Source organism: Schistocerca cancellata, chromosome 2 (genome assembly GCF_023864275.1).
Source record: "Schistocerca cancellata isolate TAMUIC-IGC-003103 chromosome 2, iqSchCanc2.1, whole genome shotgun sequence".
Taxonomy (NCBI): Eukaryota; Metazoa; Arthropoda; class Insecta; order Orthoptera; family Acrididae; genus Schistocerca; species Schistocerca cancellata.
This window is the reverse complement of record NC_064627.1, coordinates 383,132,547-383,155,704: the sequence shown is the minus strand read 5'-3', so window position 1 is coordinate 383,155,704 and position 23,158 is coordinate 383,132,547. Positions and strand designations below refer to the sequence as shown.

At 37.9% G+C, this 23,158-nt stretch overlaps 1 protein-coding gene across 1 annotated transcript in view; it reads left to right on the top strand.

The window, feature by feature from the left end:
* The window catches only part of LOC126161789 (chromodomain-helicase-DNA-binding protein 7), a 315,231-nt gene that overhangs the window by 143,168 nt on the left and 148,905 nt on the right, over positions 1-23,158 (top strand). Inside the window, exons 18-23 of the mRNA XM_049917862.1 lie at positions 244-439; positions 523-739; positions 9,352-9,593; positions 9,675-9,816; positions 17,160-17,301; positions 17,902-17,989. Coding sequence (XP_049773819.1) covers positions 244-439; positions 523-739; positions 9,352-9,593; positions 9,675-9,816; positions 17,160-17,301; positions 17,902-17,989 — 1,027 coding nt within the window. The remainder of the gene's footprint in view (positions 1-243; positions 440-522; positions 740-9,351; positions 9,594-9,674; positions 9,817-17,159; positions 17,302-17,901; positions 17,990-23,158) is intronic.

Genomic DNA, 23,158 nt, shown 5'->3' with positions numbered 1-23,158 from the left:
CTATTTCATTGCGTTATGGTCCTCCAGATCTTGAACAGACCAATGGTTTGATTAGGACTCAAAATAATTCTTCTGATTCATGGTTTTGAACTATTCTCAATACACAAATAACTTTTAAATTTGAAAATCAGTCTTATCAAAATTAGGATTTTTTACAGCACTGTTGGAACCAAGATAGCTCCCTTAACTTGTGCATTCTTTTGTAACATTTGATAATATTCCGTGCTTTCTTAACTACTGCAGATATCCATTTGAAAGGATTGATGGACGTATTCGAGGGAATCTCAGGCAAGCTGCCATTGACAGATTCAGTAAACCAGACTCTGATCGTTTTGTATTCCTACTGTGCACAAAAGCTGGTGGGCTTGGAATTAATCTGACTGCAGCAGACACTGTAATTATTTATGACAGTGACTGGAATCCTCAGAATGATTTACAGGTATTCAATAGTACAGCATGTGCTCCATATTAAAATTTGCTGTTGTACTGTTGTTAAATAAATATATTGATTTGTAATTCTAGGCACAAGCAAGATGTCACCGAATTGGCCAACAAAAAATGGTTAAAGTTTATCGTCTGCTTTGTCGAAACACATATGAACGGGAGATGTTTGACAAAGCTTCATTGAAGTTGGGCCTTGATAAAGCAGTTCTTCAGAGTATGAATACAGCTCAAGGAGGTAAAGACCAAACAAACAAACAGCTGTCAAAAAAGGAAATTGAAGATCTTTTGAAAAAAGGTAAGATATGTAGACCACTGTCAGCTATTTGTACGTGATGAAATCAGTGTAATGTTAGGCTTAATTAAATCCATGACATATGCTGCAGGAAATTTTGCTTGTACCCACCTTTCATCTGCTATCATTGCATTACCTTTGATCTCATTACTTTCCTGTGTTTCCTAAACTAAACTTGTTTAATTTTGATGAAGATGCTACCTCGAAGTATTATTACTCTTCTTTCGATTTCGGCCATCTTTGGACCATGTTCAACAATTCACTTGCCCGGCTTTTTGATGTTTTTTTCTCTCTTCCCAATATTTCCTCATCATTTTCGAGTGGTTCCTCCTCCGCTCTTCCGACCATTTCCTGTTATTATTCTTTAGTTTCGTTTCTTCTGGAAAACACTTAATTTCGTTCACTATTTGTCTAAACTTTTCCCTGTCCCTGATTGACTCACGGGTGACATTAAAATAGGCCAAATCCTTTTTCACCATCTGTATCCATTTATTGTTGGTTTTTTCGTTCCTGTTACTATGTTCAAACACTTTTCTTGTTAGTCTGTTTCCATCCATCCTCGACAGGTGACCATAAAACGTTAGTCTGCGTTTACGCATTGCCTCACTCACTTTCTCAATAGTTTTGTATATTTCCTTATTACTCTTTAGCTTGTACTCTTCTCCAATCTTTCTCGGTCCTAATATTTTTCTCAAAATTTTCCTTTCTTTCTTTTCCATGTTTTCTATTTCCCCCTTTTTGTTAAGAGTTAGGCACTCCGATGCATACAGGCATTCTGGTCTAATGACAGTTTTATAATGTCTTAATTTAGCTTGAATCGAAATGTTTTTTTTTGTTATATATGTCTTTGATTTTTTGAAAAGCAAATTCCATTTTCCTCGCTCTCGCCTGGTTTGCACTCTTGTCTAAACCATTCACTTGAATTATTTCACCTAAATACTTAAATTTTTCTACTCTCTTAATATTGCCGTATTTAGTAATAAGATTTTTCTTGTTATTTCTATGATTAGACATATACACGGTTTTTTCAAATGAAATCTGCAGTCCAGCTCTGGCCGAAACTTCTTGTAGTTTCTCCAAGTAGTTCTGAGCTATTTCTTCGTTTTCTGTAATTATTGCCAGATCGTCTGCAAAAGCTAAACAGTCCACTTCTATTTTTTCTTTTTTTGTTCCAATTCTGATGTCATTCTTGGTGCCTTTGAGTTCTTCTTTCCATATTCTCAATATCTTTTCCAGTACGCAGTTGAAGAGGATTGGGGATAAACCATCACCTTGTCTAACACCTGTTTTAATTTCGAACTTCCTTGAAATTTCACCCATAAATTTAACTTTGGCCTTACTGTTTGTTAGCGTCTGTTTGATAATTTGAATTGTTTTCTTATCGACCCCAAATTCTTCCAATACTTTCAGTAATGTTTCTCTATCTACCGAGTCGTATGCTTTTTTGAAATCTACAAATACTATTGCAAATCTCTGGCCTCTTGAGATTCTGTAACGAATTAGTGTTTTCAGGTTAAATATTTGTTCAACACAGGATCTACCTTGTCTAAAACCTGCTTGATATTCACCTATTTTTTTATCCAGAACTGGCTCCACGATTTGAAGTAATTTCCTTGACAAAATTTTGTATCCTACTGGTAGTAGCGAGATCCCTCTATAATTATTAACATTCATCTTATCCCCCTTTTTGTGTAGTGGGTGTATCAGGGCACACTGCCAGTCTTCAGGAATTCTTTCTTCGTCCCAGATCTTCTTAAACATATGTTCCAAAACTTGTGGGAGGTTGGTATCCATTATTTTTAGGATTTCTGGTACTATGGAGTCTTCACCTGGGGCTTTATTGTTTTTTAGACTGTGTATTATGTGTTTTGTTTCTTCAGCGTCTGGAGGTTTTGACTCGGTATTAGTATTTCGGTGGTTTTCAAAACTCATTTTATCTTTGGGTGGTTCACAATTTAGTAGATTCTCGAAATATTTTGCTAATATTTCACAATTAGTCTTGTTTGTCAAACCTAGCTTGTTCTCTTCATCTTTAAAACATAAATTTGGGGATTGGTATTTGGTTAGCTGTTTTCTAAAAGTTTTGTAGAAATCTCTAGAATTACTTCTTTTAAAGTCTTCCTCAATCTGTTCTAGGTTATCCTGAAATTGTCTTCTTTTTTTATTACGGAAAAGCTTAGCTGTTTCTCTTCTCTGGATTTTAAAATTGTCAAGATCTTGAGGATCTTTTGTGGAGTTCCATTTCTGCCACAATTTCTGTCTCTTCTCCAGGTTCTCATCACATTCATTGTCCCACCATGGATGTTTTCTTACTCTTTTCACGAGACAATTTTCTTTTGCTATTTCAACTATTTCGTTTTTGATCTCCTCCCATCCCGCTTCCTTATTTATTGTGGATATGCCATCGCTATCTTTGTGCAATGCTCTTTGAAACCGTTGTTTAATTTCTTCATTTTTTAAAGTTTCTGTGTTATATTTTGGAATTTTGTAAAAGGTTTTCCTCTCTTTTCGAAATGGGAGTGGTCTGAATTTAATCGTAGTCAAATAGTGGTCTGAATCAACATCAAGGCTTTTCAGCACTTTAGTGTTTTGAATTTCTTCTTGACAATGAAGTGAGATAGCCACATGGTCAATTTGGAATTCTCCGAGAAGTGGATTTGGTGATCTCCATGTTTTAGTTTTTCGGCTCAGCTTTTTGAAATGTGTTGTCATTATTTTCAAGTTGAAATGCCTACATACCTCTATAAGCCTTTCTCCATTTTTTGAATTTCTTTTGTGACCTGGGAAGAGGCCTACTGTTCCATGGTATTTTTTCTCCCTTCCTATTTGTGCGTTAAAATCGCCTACTAACATTTTTATGTTCTTCTTTGAGCATCTATCCAGTTCCATTTCAAGTATCTCCCAAAATTCTTCAACTTTCTCCGGGTTATTTTTGTTGTCCTGGTTTATGGGTGCATGGCAGTTGATTATAGAGTATCCTTTGTTTTTACATTTAATCTCAAGAATGGATAGTCTCTCAGAACTCGAGTAGAAGTTAGTAACTGAATCTAAAATTGAGTGATGTACCAGAAATGCTGTTCCCAGGTATGGCATTTGTTTCATTAAGATTTTACCTGGTTTTCCTTTAAATAAACGATAGTTTTCAAAATCTAAAGCAGTTTCATCTAAAAACCTTGTTTCTTGCAATGCACATATTAAAATTTCTTTCTGGTTCAGCTTTTCAATCAATGATTTCAATTTTCCTACTTTAATTAGAGAGTTTACATTTAGGGTTGCAAACATAGTTGCTTTCTTAAATTTCAGTGTTGAGGGCTGCATACATGTTGGTTGGGGTCCTCCAAAATCCTTTGACCCCTTTGCATTGTTTCTACGAACAACGGAGGATTTGCCATTCGGTCTACCTCTTGGAGTAGTGTCTATCTTTGACGACGTTCCCATCATGCTTTGCAGTAATTGTTGGATAATAAATTGGGGGATCGGGTTGCCCCGAATCCGAAATTAAAACCAAGGTAGTAAGCCCTGGAGTTAGCTCTTCCGCTCTCTCTGCCGTTGGGAAATTGTTCCTCTTCCGCCATTGAGACCGTTGACTGGGTTTCACCTAGTAACCCTAGGCAGGGGCCCTATGACAGGGTGCTACCATCTGGAGCCGGACAGACCCTGGTTTTTTTACGAGGTTGTTACTCCTCCCCCTCCACACTTCCCCATCCTCTTGTTTTTAGATGGGCCCGGGCTTGGGACCGGCTTGCGGCGGTGTTCTCGAAGTATTATATTTTAAAAAATGACGCTTTTTTAAAAATAAATAAATGAATATCTAGCTGTATCTGAGCATTAAGAGTTGAAATTAAAATGATGAGTATTTGGTTTTCAGTATTGGTCCTCTCCTTTATGGATTTTCAAAGACAAAAACTGTGTAATACACATGAAAATGGAACTACTTCCTCCTTTATTTCCCTAATTACTGCACAGCTCTACTTTCTGATATTTTCAATATTCATATCCACATGAGAAGTGATTCAATGATTTCATATTCTTTCGTTATTCACGCATTAAAATAATTCTTTCATTCCTAATTGTTGTTGAATTTTTATTACATATCAAAATAACTAGGGCTGTAGTAGTCTGAAATCCTCCTTGGCATTCTGTAAAGTGTTAGTAGCATCTGCACCTGTACCTGCCATGCCATAGAAATTTGTGCTGTCACATTCCGCTGCATGCCACCCAGGAAGTACCCCAAAAAAACCAACAAAAAAACTGGAACATATATAGGATATCATTTCCTTCTTTGGACTCCTCTTGTCCCATTTACTTACTATTAAAATTATAGTAAAGTTAGAAGTTCATTTATTGCACTTCTAATGTGTAAAAGAAAATTTCTGAATTTAATTCAGCTGAATTGTGTATCCTCACAACTGTTGACTTCCTCTCCTAAAGAGTGTTAATACTTAGAACTTCTATTTCAGGTTGATGGGGTAACTCTTGAAGTCAGTACTGTAAAGTTTTTCAAAGCTTGTATTAATTCTCAGGTTGGCACGAATTTTGCAATTATAATTCCTCTAACTTTCTAAATTAACGGTTATTACCAATTACCTTTCATCTTCTTTCCGCTTGTAAGCTGTTTCTAAATACTCCTCTTCTGACACTGCTGTTATAATAAGAATCTTCTTGCAATTAAAATTTATACTTGGCTGTACTCTTCTAATAACTCTGGCACATATGTTTGCTTAGTAATAAATCAGTTTCCCTGTAGTTCAGTATAAATTTCATTCTTATTCAATTAATAAAAACAGGATATAACTTACTTATATTAGTATGGATGTATCATGACACTCCATGACTGTTGATTCATTTGTAATTCATTTTGTAATAATTGATCCCCAACTTTGAGATCATTTTACGGTTCCATTACATGAAGAACGTTGGTGTATAACACATTTCCTTAGTCATATAAATATCTTTGTAATTAGCAAAAATGGGCCTGTCAAAGGGTATCCACTTTGTGCCTCAAACCCAGTGTTGGTGCGATTCCAGTTGTGGAGCAAATCTTCATAAATGGGTCCCACAAACAGTATCCATTGTGTGTCTCACTCACCTTATGGTGTTTCTAGTCCACTAGTGTACAAGCACAGTGTTAACAATGTTGTGATTAGAAAGCTGTGGAAGGAGTGCATAATGAATAACAGTTAATTGACAACCAATTCAAATCCACTGGGTAATGCATAAATGAGTGCACATGTATCCAATTGCACTTTTAAAATAGTTTCATTGGCACAGCATTTTCATTACACACATAACCAAGATTGGTTATTCATACACATGGGATTATTGTCATGATGATTTATAGGCACCACATAATTGTGTGGTGCATTTCGAATTGAATGTTCGATTGTCAGACACAACCTACTACGTTTTGTGATAGTAATGCATATATTAACACTCTCTATATATAAAGTACATTCTATAGTAAACCAATACAGCACACATTAGCAAACATACAGCCACTGATTACAAATACAGTTTTGACACTTGCCATGTAGCCAACCTCCCAAAAATACTAACAATGCTTGTCAATACCTGACTGGTGCTGGTGCACATTTAAAAATATAAGTAAACTAAATCAGAAAATCATGTGTACATCCTTTCTCATTGAATATTTTAATACTGCATTTTTTAAAGGAATGAAATAAGTGATAATATTTAAGTGAAAGAGTATATTATTTATTTATTTATTTTTGAGACTGTGAACTTTGAAGACCCATTGATACCAAACCTTATCCTTAAGGGAATTATCCTCTACACAAAGCATCCTGAGTTTATTTGCTGGCTGTTGCATTCCAGTTACAGTGTAACTTTGATTTTACATTCTCAATTTTATGTTTTTGCAATTATGTGCCATAAATCCGTAGCCTTTGTGGAAAACCCATAAGATCAATGTTAAAAATTCCCCTATTTTACTTTACAGCCTAGCAAGGCTGATCTTGATTCTATGTTATTAATCAGTGTCTTGTTTGACTTCGTCTCATTTTTTTCCTGTTTACATGTGATGTGACTGAAAAACTGACAGTTGGCACTAAAGACAGATGGTTCGCACCGTGGATGGTGGGGAGTTACGGGAATATTTTAGGCTGTTGTGAACAGGGGAGATACAGAGAGAGGAAATGCTTACATTGTCAATACAACTTCCAACATTTGGCTTCACTGCACAATTATGATAGAACTGTTAGATTGCGGAAGCAATGGAGAAACAGGGCAGTCCACGCAAAATGTTGCAGACCAAGCCAAACTGTGACAAATGGCCCAGCGACCACTTTTTCTTGTGCTACTTGCAACTCAATCGCAACTTGTGTTTTCGATGTACTGTATTCAGGAACAATATCAATCATCAACCTTTTAAATTAAAAAACCAAGTCTTGAAGAATATGCTCAGTTGGAATAAAGGAAATGTCTTGTCATTTCTGGCTAATGAGCTATTATTGGCTGGCAGCTTGTTTAGTCATCCAACAGCCAGTGCAACTACCACACCATGTTAATGCATGTAAAATGAACTCTCCTGCTGGATGTGTGAAGAGGGGGAATGGCCCTTCAATGACAGGCATGCAGGTAGGGGTGAAAGCATTTTGTGAAGTGCCGAAAATATACTTTTTGTGCAGATCATATGCTAGTGCAGAGACATCTCACGGAAGTAGAACAAAGATTTAGTGATTGAATATTTTAAAAACTTTCATTTTTAAATCTGACATGATATATTTTCAACAACTACATGCACTACTCATATATATTTGCACAGTGTGCAGTAGATTGTAAAAATTGGCAGCAGTGATAGAAGGGATGAACCGAAACTGTACTGGCCTGAGCTTTCTTTTAAATTTATATTTTTCACAGTGAGAACTTCACTGAGCCTACTTCTAATAAGTGTGCAACGTCAACTGGGGAATTACTCATTTTTTTTCACGTCTGTTTCTCTCATCGAGCCTTAAATAACACTTCATAAGCTACAGAAGCAAAACGCACACCCCACATGTAAGATACCAACGATATTCACTGTACTTTCAGTTTAATTCACTGTATTCATCAGTTTTTGGTTTTTCCTTGGTGAACTCAAACAAAAAGTCTCGCAACAATGTGTATTTTCAAACAGTGGAAAATCCAGGGTGGAATGTAACAATATTATGATAAGGAAAATTGCTACTCACCATATAGTGGAGATGCTGAGTCACAGATGGGTACAACGAGAAAATTTTCACACTTACATCTTTCAGCCAATGGCCTTTGTCAGCACACACACACACACACACACACACACACACACACACACACACACACACACACACACACACACACAACTCAGTGTATTTTGATGAATAATTTGTAGTTGTAGCATGTCAGAAAATAGCTTGATTACCTTGTACCCAGATACTAGTTTGATTTTTGACAAGCTTTTGTTTTTTTTTTTTACATATTTGTTATTTTTTTTGAAGAACTGTTGATTCATTACTACAAATTATCATATAAACATGATGTTGTACATTAATTTCCTTCACTTATACTAATTTTATAGAATATATTGGAGGATTAAGATCTTTAATCATATATGTTAATTACATATGTTTTGCTCATATTTTCGGGGTTTTAATGTTTTCCTCGATTCTGCTTTTTCCTCAATTTTCCATTTTTTTAAGTCTGGACTGCACTATAAAGTAAAATAGGGATTTCACTGTAGTTGCTTTGCCATACTAGTGGCAAATGTAGATCGTTGCCATTTTAATTATGGTGAAATGAATGAACACGATGAAAAGTGGAAATACAAGCTCTGCTCTGGTCTGTCAATTCTGTTTTGTTTTTATGCACTTAAAGTTTATAAACTGATGTTGTCGTCCTCTGTCTGAGGGCTGGTTTGATTCAGTTCTCCACACCTGTCTAGCTTCTGCAAGCCTCTTCAGCTCCAAACTCCTCATGCAGTACACAACCATTTGTACTTGCTTACTGCATTCATCTAATTCCAAAGTGTCAGTTCCTTGATACCTCAGTGTGTGTCCTATGAACCAATCCTTTCTTTCAGTCCAGTCGTGCCATTAATTTCAGTTCAGTACTGCCTTATTAGTTATGCTATCTATCAGTCAATTCATCAGCTTTATTCTGTAGAACCACATTTCAAAAGCTTCTATTAACTTCTTGATGAATTGCGTATCATTCATGTTCCACATTTTTCTTTCTTTTGGAAATGCTTTCCATGCTATAGTCTGTCTGCACCATTACACTGTTTTTCCCCTCCCATCTTAAAACTTTTTGAAGAGGCTATCAGTTCTGTTCAACTGCTGTTCCAAGGTCTTTGCTGTAAATTGCTGCACATTCATGGAGTGATGGTACCAGACTTCTCAGCAGGAATTTCTTGAAAGCAGCTGGATGATAACAAGGTTTTAAAGTATTATTTATTTTAAGCACATTAGCAATTGTTGAATTCATACGTTTTAAGTTTTTCCTTAATAGCAAAAAATATTTGTTGGTTGCTGAAAACCTAAACTTGTTTTTGTAAAATTGTTGCACCTTTTAGAAATGTGTTACTGTGTCTTTATGACTTCTAAAGAATAGTTACTCTAAATCTTGGCAATTGTTGATAGGTGCATATGGTGCCATTATGGATGAAGATAGCGCAGGAGACAAGTTTTGTGAAGAAGATATAGATCAAATTTTAGAACGCAGAACACAAATCATTACATTAGAATCTGAGAAAGGATCAACCTTCTCAAAAGCTAGTTTTGCCTCATCTGGAATACGGTCCGATATTGACATAGATGATCCTGATTTCTGGAAAAAATGGGCAAAGAAAGCAGAAATTGACACCTCGGAGAAAGAAGAAAAGGTATGTAAAATGCTTTGCCATGTCCTTACATTGACTTGCAAGTATGTTAAAATTTTACTATAAAAAAAATTTTGCCTCCAGGATCAACTTGTCATATCTGAACCCAGACGCCGCACACAAATCAAGCGATATGGCCATGATGAGTCAGTTGTCGACATGTCTGAACTGGACAGTTCATCAGAAAGTGATGAAGATCCTGCCATTGGTGTTGGCAGAGGAAGAGGTAATTTTATGAGTAGAAAAAACTTGAATAAATTGGAATGTTGTAGCATAACAGTTCACTATTGAATTTAATTGGCTTTGAATAAATATATGAAAGATTGGATTATTAAACATCATCAGCAAGAATGCTGGTATTGATAGTGCTGGGATTCTGAACCAATAGAAAAGTACATTGTATTGACACGGTATAACCATTTTGCCTCTTCTATGGGTTTTTGAGAATGTGGACGTGCAGCCACTCAAAACATTCTGTCTTAATACAGTGGAAAAACGAACAGCAATCAGTTGCGAAATCCATCCTTTTATTACAGCTGATCTAGATTTCAACTATTACATGGTCATTATCAGTGCATATAACAGGTGACATTTGTGCTTAGTAAACAATATTGGTTGATGTAGAAGATACAGGAGTCCAGCATAAGTTAATGCAGGGTGTATACAACCTGGGACAACCGGGAAATCCGGGAAAAACCCGGGAATTTTTTTCATCCGGGAAAAAACCAGGAATTTTTCGGAATTCCGGGAATTTTTCATTGTTTTAGCATTCAGTTACATTTTTGTAATTTTGACTGCAGAATTGATTCTCTAGCAAAGAATGCTATTGTATTCTGCTATGGAGAATGATACTGCAGCAATAAAATATAAACGAGAGGGAAAAAAATAAAACTGTAGTGGCAAAGGAAATGTGCAATTTACAACAACAAAACACCATGCACGCACAAGCGTCTGAAAATAGCAAAACTATGTCAAAGGCCGTAGGGCGCAGACTGTAATTCTTCGTAACAATAAACTGCTTGCTATGCGTATGAAGTCACAACTGTTCACGTTAGGTCCGTTTAACCAATTCCCAGCGGTCTCTTCCGCATGCACATTTGACTCGCATATAAGCAGTACCTTCTCCTGCTACTTGAAGTTTGGCTGTCAGCTGTATCGGTAGTAGCAGCAAGCAGCCAGATGCAAACGAGAAAAATTTTTCTCCCGCGCCCTAGCTGCCAGATTTACGCTTGCACAGCATTGTCTGAGTTGTAGTGGGGAGGGAGTTACCCTCCACGTGATCCGTGTTTACGTTAGGTGATTTTGCTGCTTCTCTTCGTGTACAGCTCCCACATCAAATGAAAACAAAATGGATTTCTGTGGCCGGGAACTATCAAGTGAATTAAAATAGATTCACATAATTACGGAGGGCAAAAATATATTATTAATTTCAGTTTTCTGATTTTATTTTATTTCCAAGTTAGTAGCAGTCAAGCATTAATCGCCTTGCAGAACAGTGAAGTTATTTTTGCAAGTTTGCTAAAGAAATTTGGCTTTATTAATCTTTCCGCCGAGGCAGTCATTTTATTTGAAACGAAGTGTTTCTTTCTACAGTATTGCCTAATTCCAAATGTTCTCTGAATTTCAAGTGCACGTTATCATCTTCTGCCATATATGGCATTATGCCATAATAAAGAACCGAAAATGAGATCACAGAGTACTGGTACTCAAAGAAAATTTACATCCCAAAAACCACACTGAAAAGCTTAATATCAGATGGGACCTACTTCATTGTGAATCTGAAAAAAGCCAATTTGCACTTCAAGCCGAATTATGCATTTTAGTATGGTTTACGAAATTCCGGTGCTCTTTGGAGTATCCTCTGATGCCCTGTTTCTTTTATGATGTAATGTAAGCTTTGTTAGTGCTTTATACACACGAACATGCGGGCTTCCTACACCACTACAGTTGCACACGCACAATAATGTCCGTTTTCTGCGCTCTCTGGCAACTGGTGAATCGAACCTATTTCTAACAGTCTCCGGATGGTATTGCGAACGGTGTTCAGAAAAGCGGTACTTTCAAAGTAAAGTTCTTTTTACGCAAGATGAATTATGTTACGTGTGAGAAAGTGGGTTGGATATCTAAATCACAGAGCGTTTGAAACTGAACAGTTTGAGGACCAGCCACTTACAAGAATTTCGCACCGAGACATTTATGTCAGAATTTTAAATTTACTAGCACATTTGTGATGTATATTAAGTATAACACACGCAAAAAAAAAAAAAAAAAAAAAAAAAACAATATTACATGTGAAAGCTTAGCTTCTGTTGTAGTGTGTTAATCTTAAGAGACCAAAATTATATGTGAAAGCTTAGCTTTTCTTGTAGATACACGGTACTGTGTAAATTAATGTAAACCGTTAACTTTTCCTCCTGCGTGTTCGCGCTATGTAACCAGTGATCTTGTTATTGGCTGACTACAACATGTGTCCTATGCTCTGAATAGCTGCTATCATCGGCTGGCGAGATCTCGTGGCTCGAGATGTGACTCGCTTACAAAAGGACATCGCAACCTCGGTTTCAACGCTCCGGAAACTAACGCACTGTGTTTGGTGCAACTCATATTTATACTCTCATAATACGAAAATATGCAGCGTATATGTTGCTGCAAATCAAAGGTCTTTCCAAAACTTCTCTACTTTTTTTATTAAAAGTCTCGCCAAAACTTCTCTGCCCCGTCTTTTCTTTTTTTTTTTTTTTTTTTTTCTGGGAAGTTCTACGCGATTGTATAAAACGTGAACCATTCAAAGGATTGGTAAGTTTTACAGTTCCGAGGGAAAATCTACGGAAAACCTACTGTCACTTAGCACAGAAAAAGTGTATTTTCGCCCGGGAAAAAGCATATTTTTTAAACGGGATATCCGGGAGAAATCCGGGAATAATCTGGGATTTTTTTTTTTTCCTTGTCCCCGTACACACCCTGTAATGTTATACTCATGTATGTTCTACATCAACCAATATGGCTTACTGAAGTGACACTTTGTACTACTGTCAGCTGTTGGTGTAAGCACTGAAAATAACTCTGTAAGTGCTGAAATCTGACTCTGGTGCAATTAAACAACGGATTTGATCATTGATCGCTGATCTGTTCTTCATTGGCTATTCAACGACTGTTGTGTACAGTGGTATTATGTGGCTTCCAATATAATTTTTTTTTAACATTTAATTTTTGCTTTGTATTGTCTGTGTAACTCTTTCAACTAGGATGCATTCTCAGTGAAAGTCCATTTTTTACAGGTAGTAAAAATTGTACCTGATGAATGCTTGACATGTTGATACATACAACAGCACAGACATATGTACACAACCCACTGTTGTCATGAAAACACAATAGAATCAGAATTCATAACTTTTTGTGCGATTGTAAAATAGAAATGACATTTTTTGATTGGATAGTATCCTTACAGTTCATGTTATCATAAATCCTTATGCCATTTAAGAACTAACAAAAATTATAAAACATAAGATAAACATTTAATTGTGATGCGGATGTAAATGAATGTCTTTCTAGTTTTTGTGTTATGATTGATGGTTCACATTGGCCTTCAGTATTGTGTTGGATGTTATCTGAAAGATTGAGAGTCTTATTTAATCTGTGTTATTGAATATAACCACTTCATGCATAGCAAATACGTTACTCATTAGTGAGCATTAAATACTGTGTTGTATGCGAAAAATTTTGATTGGATTTTAAAGTATTTAGCAACATTTGCTGTCATTGTGCAATAACTAAACTGAAATGGGACAAACTACCTCATCTCCTGCTTTCACTATCTGATGCATATGGAACAACTTATGTATTAGAGGCACTAGGCTTATTACGTGGCCTGTAATGGCGGGTCAGGTTAGAACTTAAAAACTGAAATAAAAACAAAAATCCACTTCTTTAAAGATTTGTTTAATCTCATGTTTAGTATGTGACGCCTATTTTCTGTGCTGACATCAACTTGTAGATAAATTTCAGTGTAATACTACATCTCAAAGTAAGTAAAGTAGTTTATCTTGAATGTGTGAAATATTTTTGTATTTGGCACTTCATCAAAAGATAGTGTATTGTGCTGACCTCAGTACATACTAAAACATTGTGTTTATGCCCCGGGAAATCTGGCAAGAAACCGGAAATTTTTTCATCCAAGAAAAACCTGGATATTTTTATAATTCCCAGAATTTTCAGTTACATTTTTGTCATTTCGATTGGTAAGAACTAATACAAAGAATTTTACCTCAGCCCACTACTGCAGACTAAAACTACAGCAATAAAATGTAAATGAGAGAATAACACAAAAACAAAACTTTGTTCACAAAGAAGATGCGCCATTATAACAACAAAACACAGTGCACACACACACAAGCACCTGCCGACTGTAAAATGTGTCAGAGGCTGTAGGGCAAAGACTATATGTTTCATAATAACAAATTGCTTTTGAAGAGCGTAACATCACAGCTATTTACATTTCTAATAAGTCACGGGAAAATATTGTGAATAGTGAGTTGATAAGTGTTCATTTCAAAGTAAATTTCCTTTTATACAAGATGAATTACATCATAATATGTAAGAATGTGCTTTGCATTACTCTAATCACGGAGCGTTTGACTCTGTCAAAACTTAGCACTTTGACAACTTGCCACTTAGAAAAAAATTTTTGCCCAGAAGACCAGCCATTTATGCCATTATTTAAAATTTTGCTCTCACATTTGTGTTTGATGTATATTAAACGATAACACCTGCTAAAACAGCCAAGCTTCAGAGTTAGTTTTTCATATTTATTTTAGTTCGTCCATAGATTACGGATTATGCAGTGACATTGACAGTATAATAATCCTTAAAAAAGTAGGAGATGAAAACATGTCGTATGCTCACAATACAGGGTGAGTCACCTAACATTACCTATGGAAACACCTCCCAAACCACAACAAACACTGAATAACCAATTCCACAGACCGAAAGTGAGGAGAGGGGCTGGTGTAATTAGTTTATACAAACCATTGAGAAATACATGGAAGTATGATTTTCAACACATACTTATGTTTTTTTAAATGGAAACCTGTTATAATTTTTAGCACAACTGAAAATAGAAACAAATACTTGATCAATGCTGTTTGTTACATTGTAACCTCAAGCGTTCAGTCGTGTGTTGTAACAGACAAAATCTGTAGAGGTATGTTTACGAAGACTAGAATATTTAAAAGTTTGGCTGTCTCAGTGTCTGCACGTAGCATTTGCTGAATTAGTCCTTGTACTCAAAATATCTGTAGTACATTGTGTTACCGGACATCTGTGATAGTGTACTGTACACAAGTAAGAACAGAAGTATGCACAGTAGGAATGTGAGAAGGTCGCAAGTACAACAGTGTGTACAGTGTTGTAAGACCTGTGAAAATGGTTTATTCTAACTCTGAAAAGGCAGAGATGGCACTCATCTGTGGCAAGTGTAGATAAAATGCAGCTGCAGCCCGCATGCAGAAAGGTACCTGGACAGAGCTCATCCAATGTGCCGCACATTTAAAAACATCTACAAACAATTGTATGCAACAGGTATGGTCGTAACATGCAAACAGGTCCATAACAAATCCATCACAAGAGAAGCAGTTGCAGTTGGTGTGTTAGCTGCTGTTGCTGTGAATCCACACGAGTTCACATGACATCGCGAGAGGCAGTGCAGTGAGTCAAGTAGTGTAATGCACATACTTTACCTTCACAAATTTCACCCATGGTATATGTCGCTGCATCAGCAATTACATGGAGATGACTTTAATAATAGAGTGAATTTCTGTCAATGGACATTAACAGAGAATGCATTTCAGTTCTACTTGTTTGCCAATGAAGCAGGTTTCACAAACCACGCTGCAGTGAATTACGAAACATGCATTACTGGTCCTCTGACAATCCTCGCTGGCTTCGACAGGTAGAGCAACAGCGACCATGGAATGTAAATGTATGGTGCGGAGTAATTGGCAACCATCTCATTCATCCTCGCTTTTTTGAAGGCACCCAAACAGATGCAAAATACATAGAGTTTCTACAAAATGATGTGCCAAATTGCTAGAAAATGTCCCACTGGAAATGCATAGCTGTATGTGGTGTCAACATGATGGTGCTCCTGCACATTCTGCAATGAACACGAGGCTGACCCTTGGCAGAAAGTTAAACAGGCTTTTCATAGGACATGGCAGACACACAAATTGGCCAGCCCATTCTCCTGATCTTAAACACCTTTAGATTTTTTCTGTGGGGTACGTTAAAGGAGAACGTGTACGGTAATGTGCCTATAAGACTAGAGGATCAGAGGATATGAAACATTGTATTGAGGCAGCCTGTGACAACATTACACGTAATGTACTGCATAGTGTAAGACATTCATTATGCGGTAGCCTGCAGATGTGTGCAGAAAATGATGGGCACTACTTTGAACATTTATTTGCCGGAAACATCAGGACACACTTTTTTACATTCTGTAATTGAAAACAAAAACAAATTTTTAAGTTTAACCACATTCTCATGTTAATGTAAATATTCTTCTAACAAATCAGTGCCGTCCAGTATTCTTCAGAGAAAAAGACTAATAAAAACGTCCGCATATAGCTTTACCTTGCAAATTACTCTGGATGTAATTAATGTTTTACAATGTAAGAAACAGTGTTAATTAAGTATTTGTTTCTATTTTCAATTGTGCCAAAAATAACAGGTTTTCATTAATAAAAAAAAGTACGTGTTTAAAATTATACTTCCATGCATTTCTCAGTGGTTTGTATTAACCAATTACACCATCCCCTCTCCTCACTTGCGGTCTGCAGAATTAGTTAGTGATAGCTGCTGTGGTCGAGCGGTTCTAGGCGCTGCTGCTACAGTCACAGGTTCAAATCCTGCCTCGGGCATGGATGGGTGTTGTCCTTAGTTTAGTTAGGTTTTTGTGTTTGTTTTGGTTTGGGAGCTGCTTCCAGTGGTAATGTTAGGTGACTCACCATGTATATGCTGTCATTGGCTGGCAAGATCATGTGACATGAATTATGATTGGCTGACAGAAGTGCATCAGGCAGTGCAATCTGAGTTTCTGTGTTTTGAAAACTACGATGCTGGATTTAGTGGTATTCGTATTTATACATTTGTAATACAAAAATATGCAGTGTGCATGTTGCCGTCCATCAAAGATATTTTCAAAATGCATTTTGCTGCGGTTCGTTTCCAATTGTGCTGTAAAGTTCTACAGTAGAGTATAAAACTTTTTCCATTCAAAAGTAAGTTTTACAGTTCCAAGTGAAAGTATGTTGTCTCTGAACACGGAAAAAAACATACTTTCACTCCGGGTATAGTGTATTTTCACTCAGGAAAAAGTGTTTGTAACTGGGAAATCTTGTAAAAATGTCGAAATTTTTTGATTTGGCCATGTAAATATCCTGTATGAAAATTAGAATTCTTCCTACTCTGAAATTTCAGAGTTGAGAGATGAAACTGTTGCATTTTTATACTTTTATACATGTGTGCATACATTTGGCACAGTAGTAAAGGTCGTTTATTTTATTTTTACAGGCCGAAGACACAGGAAACATGGTAAGAAACACAAGATAAAGTTCCCGTGCGATGATTACATCCCAAGGGATGGTGAAATTGTGTATGGGAGCTGGGCAAGAAGTGAATGTTTTAAAATAGAAAGGGGTCTTCTGACATTTGGGTAAGTGTTGGTGTTAGTGTTATTTGTGACAGATACTTTAATACATGTAAGGAGCAGCTATACTACATTGATAATGTCAGCATTGTGTTTAGATTAGATATTTTTCCAAGTGCCATGTGTGTTCAAAGTCTGGTAAATAAACAAATATGGGTTTTTAATAATCATCATTGTTTGTTGTTGACATGCATATGATAGCTGTTTCACTTAGTTGGTGGTGTCTTAAATTTATTTCACATGTAGCAAACATTGTAATTACTTTTTAATCAACAAAGATGAAATACGTGCACCAAGTAGTATTAAGACATGAACTTCAGCTTTTATTTTATTTGGCTATGTAAAAATTGTCCATAGTAAATTCAGCTGAGATTAATGTTGGTAGACTGACTAGAGTATTAAACTCAATTTGTTTTACATCACTGAATATTTTGTAAAACTCAATGGTATTTAATTAATGATTTCTAGTTGTCGAATACAAAGAAAAGAAATTCAGTAACTATTGTTACTAGCCACTTATTGTGTTCCATGTTAAACATGAACAGCTCAGCACACACATCACAGACCAATCTATTTTGAGAATCTGCTAAATCCATTTTTTGTTAGGTGGAGCCGTTGGACAGAAATACTCACACACAGCCATTTCCGTCGTGGATGGCGAGAATCTGATGTAGAAGATTGCGCTCGTGTCATTGTAAGTTATTTGAGTCTCAAGAATTACTTTCTTTTCAATTAGAATTGCTGTAATTATTGTAGATATTAATTTAGAAAATTGTGTTTATTGTTGAAATACTCTAAAGTATCTAGGCCCCCTCCCCAAGAAAAGTGGTGCATTGGTTGCTAATTTTATAAAGTTTAGATCACATTTATTTATGAAGCAGTGATGCCCTTCCAACATAATTTTCTTATAGATAGATAAAATACATCAGAAATATTATTTCAGTGGATTGTAACTTATTAACCTATGAATCTGTCAGATTATAATTATGTTTGGCCACACAATAAAGTGTTAGCCAGAACAAGCATCTGCAAATGCTTTTCACAGTAATCGTTTTGTCCGAACCATGGTCTGGTCACTGAATTTCATGGCTTACATTCTTGTGAGTGCTTCAGTGCATGTAAAAAGTACCCAATAATACTTCCACTTTCACAAGGAGCCACATTTAATTGGGGATATGTGCATGTATGCGGGCATTTGTCAGTCTCACCTAGTATTAATTAAAGCTGTCCTCGTGCAGAAAGGAATTTGGAACACTGTAGCACTTTACTAGGGTATTGTCCTATAGGAGGTCTTATGCCCTTGTCTTCCTCTGACATTTAAACTAACGCACCCAGCCAGTTACTGAAGACCTACAGTTTAATGCTGACTACTAAATACAGTGCACTTACTATGTAAAGGAAGAAAGGACCATCAGAAAATAAATATGTTTGAAATTGTGGAACGACAGTATGCTCATATGTTGGCAGAGAAGTGAAACAAATTAACCAGAATGCATCACTAAATTCAGATACATGGCCCAACAGTGGCAAAGCACCAAAGATTATTTATGGTAGGAAAAGAGCAAATTTGTAAGCATTTAAGGGGAGTATAGAGAAGAGGGAAGAAATATGCAGGAGTATTGTCAGGATAGAAGTTGTGTATAGTACTGGAGAGGGAGCAGGGAAAGGGTTAGGCACGTGGAGGAGAGGGCTGGCAATGGTTGAGGCCAGGAGGCTTATGGGAAAGGAGGATATGTTGCAGGAAAAGTTCCCACCAGTGCATTTTGGAGAGTTGTTGTTTGGGGGGGGGGGGGGGGGGCAGATGGCAGAGGCTGTGAAGGGGGCATTAAAGTTAAACATCATGTTTTGTGAAAGGATAGTCCAGCTGTCTCTTGGCCACAGTTTGGCTGTGGCTACTCCTGTGGACTGTTGTCATGCCCATGTAGAATATGGTGCAGTGGTTGCAGCTTGGTTGTTCATAAGGCTGCTTTCATGGGTGGTCCTGCCTTTGCTGTGGTGGGAGATGCCTGTGACAGGACTGGAGGTGGTAGTGAAATGATGTATGTAACAGGTCTTCCATCAAGGTCTATTGCAGGAATGTGAGCCATATGGCAAGGGGTTGGGAGCAGAGGTAGAGGTGGCCCGAATAAGATTAGATTATATGATTAGATTAGATTAGTTTTTCATTCCAAGGGTACGCTCGATATTGCGAAGGTTGGGTGGGTGGCAGAACATCACTCTGGGAAGGGTTGGGAGTACATTTTTCATTGCAGAGCATGATGAGATGTAGCTGATGCACTGGTGGAGTATACGATTCAGATGCTCCAGTCCTCGGTGGTACTGAATCAAGGGAGGTGTGCTCCTTTGTGGCCAGACAGTGGGTCCATGAGGGGTGACAGGTTACTGTGAGAGAAGGTGTGGGAGATCTGTTTCTGGACAAGGTTGGAAGGGTAATTTTGGTCTGTGATCGCTTCATTGAGACCATTGACAAATTTGGAGAGGGACTGATCGTCACTACGAGTGTAATGACCATGGGCAGCTAGGTGCCGTGGAAGGGACTTCTTGGTGTGGAATAGGTGGCAATTATTCGAAGTGGAGGTACTGTTGATGGTTGGTAGGTTTGATGTGAACATGGTTACTAATGTAGTCATCCTTGAGGTGGAGGTCTGCACTGAGAAATGTAGCTTGCTGGACTGAGGAGGACTAGGTGAAGGAGAATATAGGATAAGGTATTACGGTTCTGAAGGAATGTGGGTAGGATGTATTCACCCTCAGTCCAGATCACGAAGATGTCATCAGTGAATCTGAACAATCTGAGAGGTGTGGGATTCTGGATGGTTGTGGAGGATTCCTCGGGATGGTCCATGAACATTTTCGCATAGAGTGCTGCCATGTGGGTTTTGATTGCCTACCACAGATTTGTTTGTAGGTGATGCCTTCATATTGACGAAGAGGAAGAAGGCTAGGTTTAGAGTCAGTTGAGTGTTGGGAGTGTAGAGGGAAGTAGTATCAAGTGTGATGACCAATGCATTTGGTAGTAAAGAAGCAGGAACTGTGGAGAATCGATGAAGGAAATAGTTGGTGCCTCGTATGTAGGAGGATAGTTTATTGGTTAAAGACTGAAGGCGTTGGTCCACGAGAGCAGTTATTCTTTCTATGGTAGTATAGTAACCAGCCACAATGGGGTGTTATGGGTGGTTGTGTTTATAAGCTCCAGGAAGTGTGTAGAATGCAAGAGTGGTGGATATGAGGAGAGAGTCAGTTAGGGAAGAGGTTTTGGGATGGATCTAAGGATTTGAGAATAAACAGGAAATCCTGCTGGAGTTCTGGAATTGAGCTACTGTGGCAGGACTTACATGTGGACTAACGTGACAGCTGGCAGAGTCCCTCAAGACAGGTAATCCCTGCAGTTCATAACTACATTTGGGAGCCTTCATCGGGAGGTAGGATTATAAGGTTGGGTACAGTTTTTAGGTGGTTGATTGCAGTTGTTTCTACTGATCTAAGGTTGGTTTCCTTGTTCAATGATTTGGGGAATTATGGTGAGGCCAGGTTCAAGTTCAGTATATACTGGAAGGTTAACGGTAGTGAGTAGGTGGCAATTTGGATGGATCACAGTTGGATGGAGGAGTAAACTGAGTCAGACAGGGTTCAGTGTTGGTTTTGGATTGTCTAATAAGTAGAGTTTGTAGTAAAAGTATTCCCACTGTAGGAGGGAAGATCTTCTAATAAGCCCAGCACCATTGAATTTGTGAGTGAGGCAAAAGGTATAGCCTTTGGAAAGTACTGATGCTTTTGATGGTAGGAGGGAGTTTCTAAGTGTGTGGTAAATGTAGCAACAGCAATGAAGGGTTACTGGGGATGGTGTAGAGGTGATGGACACTGGTAATCGAAGATTAGAGTATGAGGTGGACAGGTTGGATACTTCGTTGAGTGAATGGCTAGAGAGCAGGTAATCAAAGGAGGTTTAGGCATGATTTATATGGTTTTACAGGACCGTATCAGTGAGGGCTATGGACTGATGGAATTCGAACAGCTAGAGGTCATGTGTAAAGGGGAGGGGGTTGCAGTCGATTATGAGTAGTTTGATGGTCAGTCCATTTAGGAAATTCCACGAAGCTGGGTAACAGCACAAGACAGTATGTAGGACTGGGTTCTGACTGGGGAGAGGGAAACTATTCTGTACTGAAGGAGCTTGGGTCCATAGTGAAATATATGGCAAAAGGTGAAACTTGTGTAAGCATTGTCTATAGTCAAAAACGATATAAAATCCACTTGAAACACAGAGAGATCAATTGGGATGGGGAGGCGGTGGGAGGGGGGGGGGGGGGGGGGAAGATGATGATGGTTGTGTGGGATGCAGGTTGTTGGGTGGATGTGTGTGAAAAGAGAGTTTAGCAGGTATAATTGGATAAGCCAGGTTAATATGTGCATATTTAAATAAGAGCAAGGACGGGGGCAGGGAATTCCGTGAGGGATGCAACAAAGTACTCGGCACAGAAAGGTACAAGAAAATGCGTAAAAATATGAGAGGGTGTAGGAAGATAGTTTGACCAATTTCAAGGTCCAGGGATATTTTTATCTGCAGGAAGAATGTTGGATGCTATACACAGCTCCTACAATCAATGTGGGCATGCAGATGGGTGTGGATGAGTCTGTTGATATAGGTTAGCTTGGAAGACAGCGTGTATTTGGTTCGAAAGGTGACAATAAATACAATAAAACGCAGGAAAGTGGGGGGATGAGAAAGGGGGGGGGGATAAAGAGGACAGTCACTGAGAATGTAATGTGATAAGATAATGGTAACAAAAGGAAACAACAGACAGTTGTAGGTTGGATAGAAAATCATTAAGCAAAATCTTAACATTGGAAAGTCCAGGATGGAGTAACAATAATATGGAAAGGATAGATTGCTACCAGCCACACAGACGGGCACAGTGAAAAAGAATGCTGAATATTTAAGCTTTTGGACGGACAGACGGGCGCGTGTGCTCGCTCACACACGCAGGCACGCACGCCAACACACACACACACACACACACGGCACTGTCACTGAGCACTAAGACTCAACAGTGACTGTGACCAACATGAGCAGCAGTCTTGGTCAAATGGGTATTGGGGTTAAAGAAGAGGTATGGTGCAGGGAGGAGGAGGTAGAAGTTGGGGAAGGTGCTAGTGCCACATGTGGGAGCAAGGGTCTCTCCAAGGCCTTCACAGACCATAATTACTTACCCAACCTTGCCCAGAAACAGATATCCCATGCCATATCTCACCAGTCATCCCCCAGGAAAAATTTTAAATCGCTGTTTTAAAAATATAAAAATTGCAACCCTGGTCTAGGGGTAGCGTCTTTGCCTAGTAATCAAAACGTCCTCAATTCTGTTGGGTTCAAACCTCACCACTACTTAAATTTTAAACAAAAATCAACAGTGGCAGCTGATGACATCAGGCATAACAAGTTGCCCTTATTCCGCAACAGCCTCGTCAAAGTGGGCAGAGGAGTGGACAGGAGCTCAGGGCTCTGTCTTACCCTTGCAAGAGGAAACTACCTCTAAAAGTTGCCGAAGAAGCAGCAATGATCAATGGCCTGAGGGTCCAGAAGGCAATTGACACCATTACATTAAAGATGTATAATGAGTATCCATAGAACATGTGGCCTGTAACAAAAAAGTGTCATGATGTTCTCTCCATTGGCTAAAGAGTCCAGACTATGCCTCCACCCTATGCCCTCCCCTTTCGGATCTCCAGGAGGTAACTGCCAAGGTGGAGGTGACCGTTATGAGAAAAAGGTTGAATAACCGATAAAAGGGTAACATTCTAAGAGTTGGGGCATGGAATGTCAGAAGTTTGAGCATGATAGGAAAGCTAGAAAATCTGAAAATGG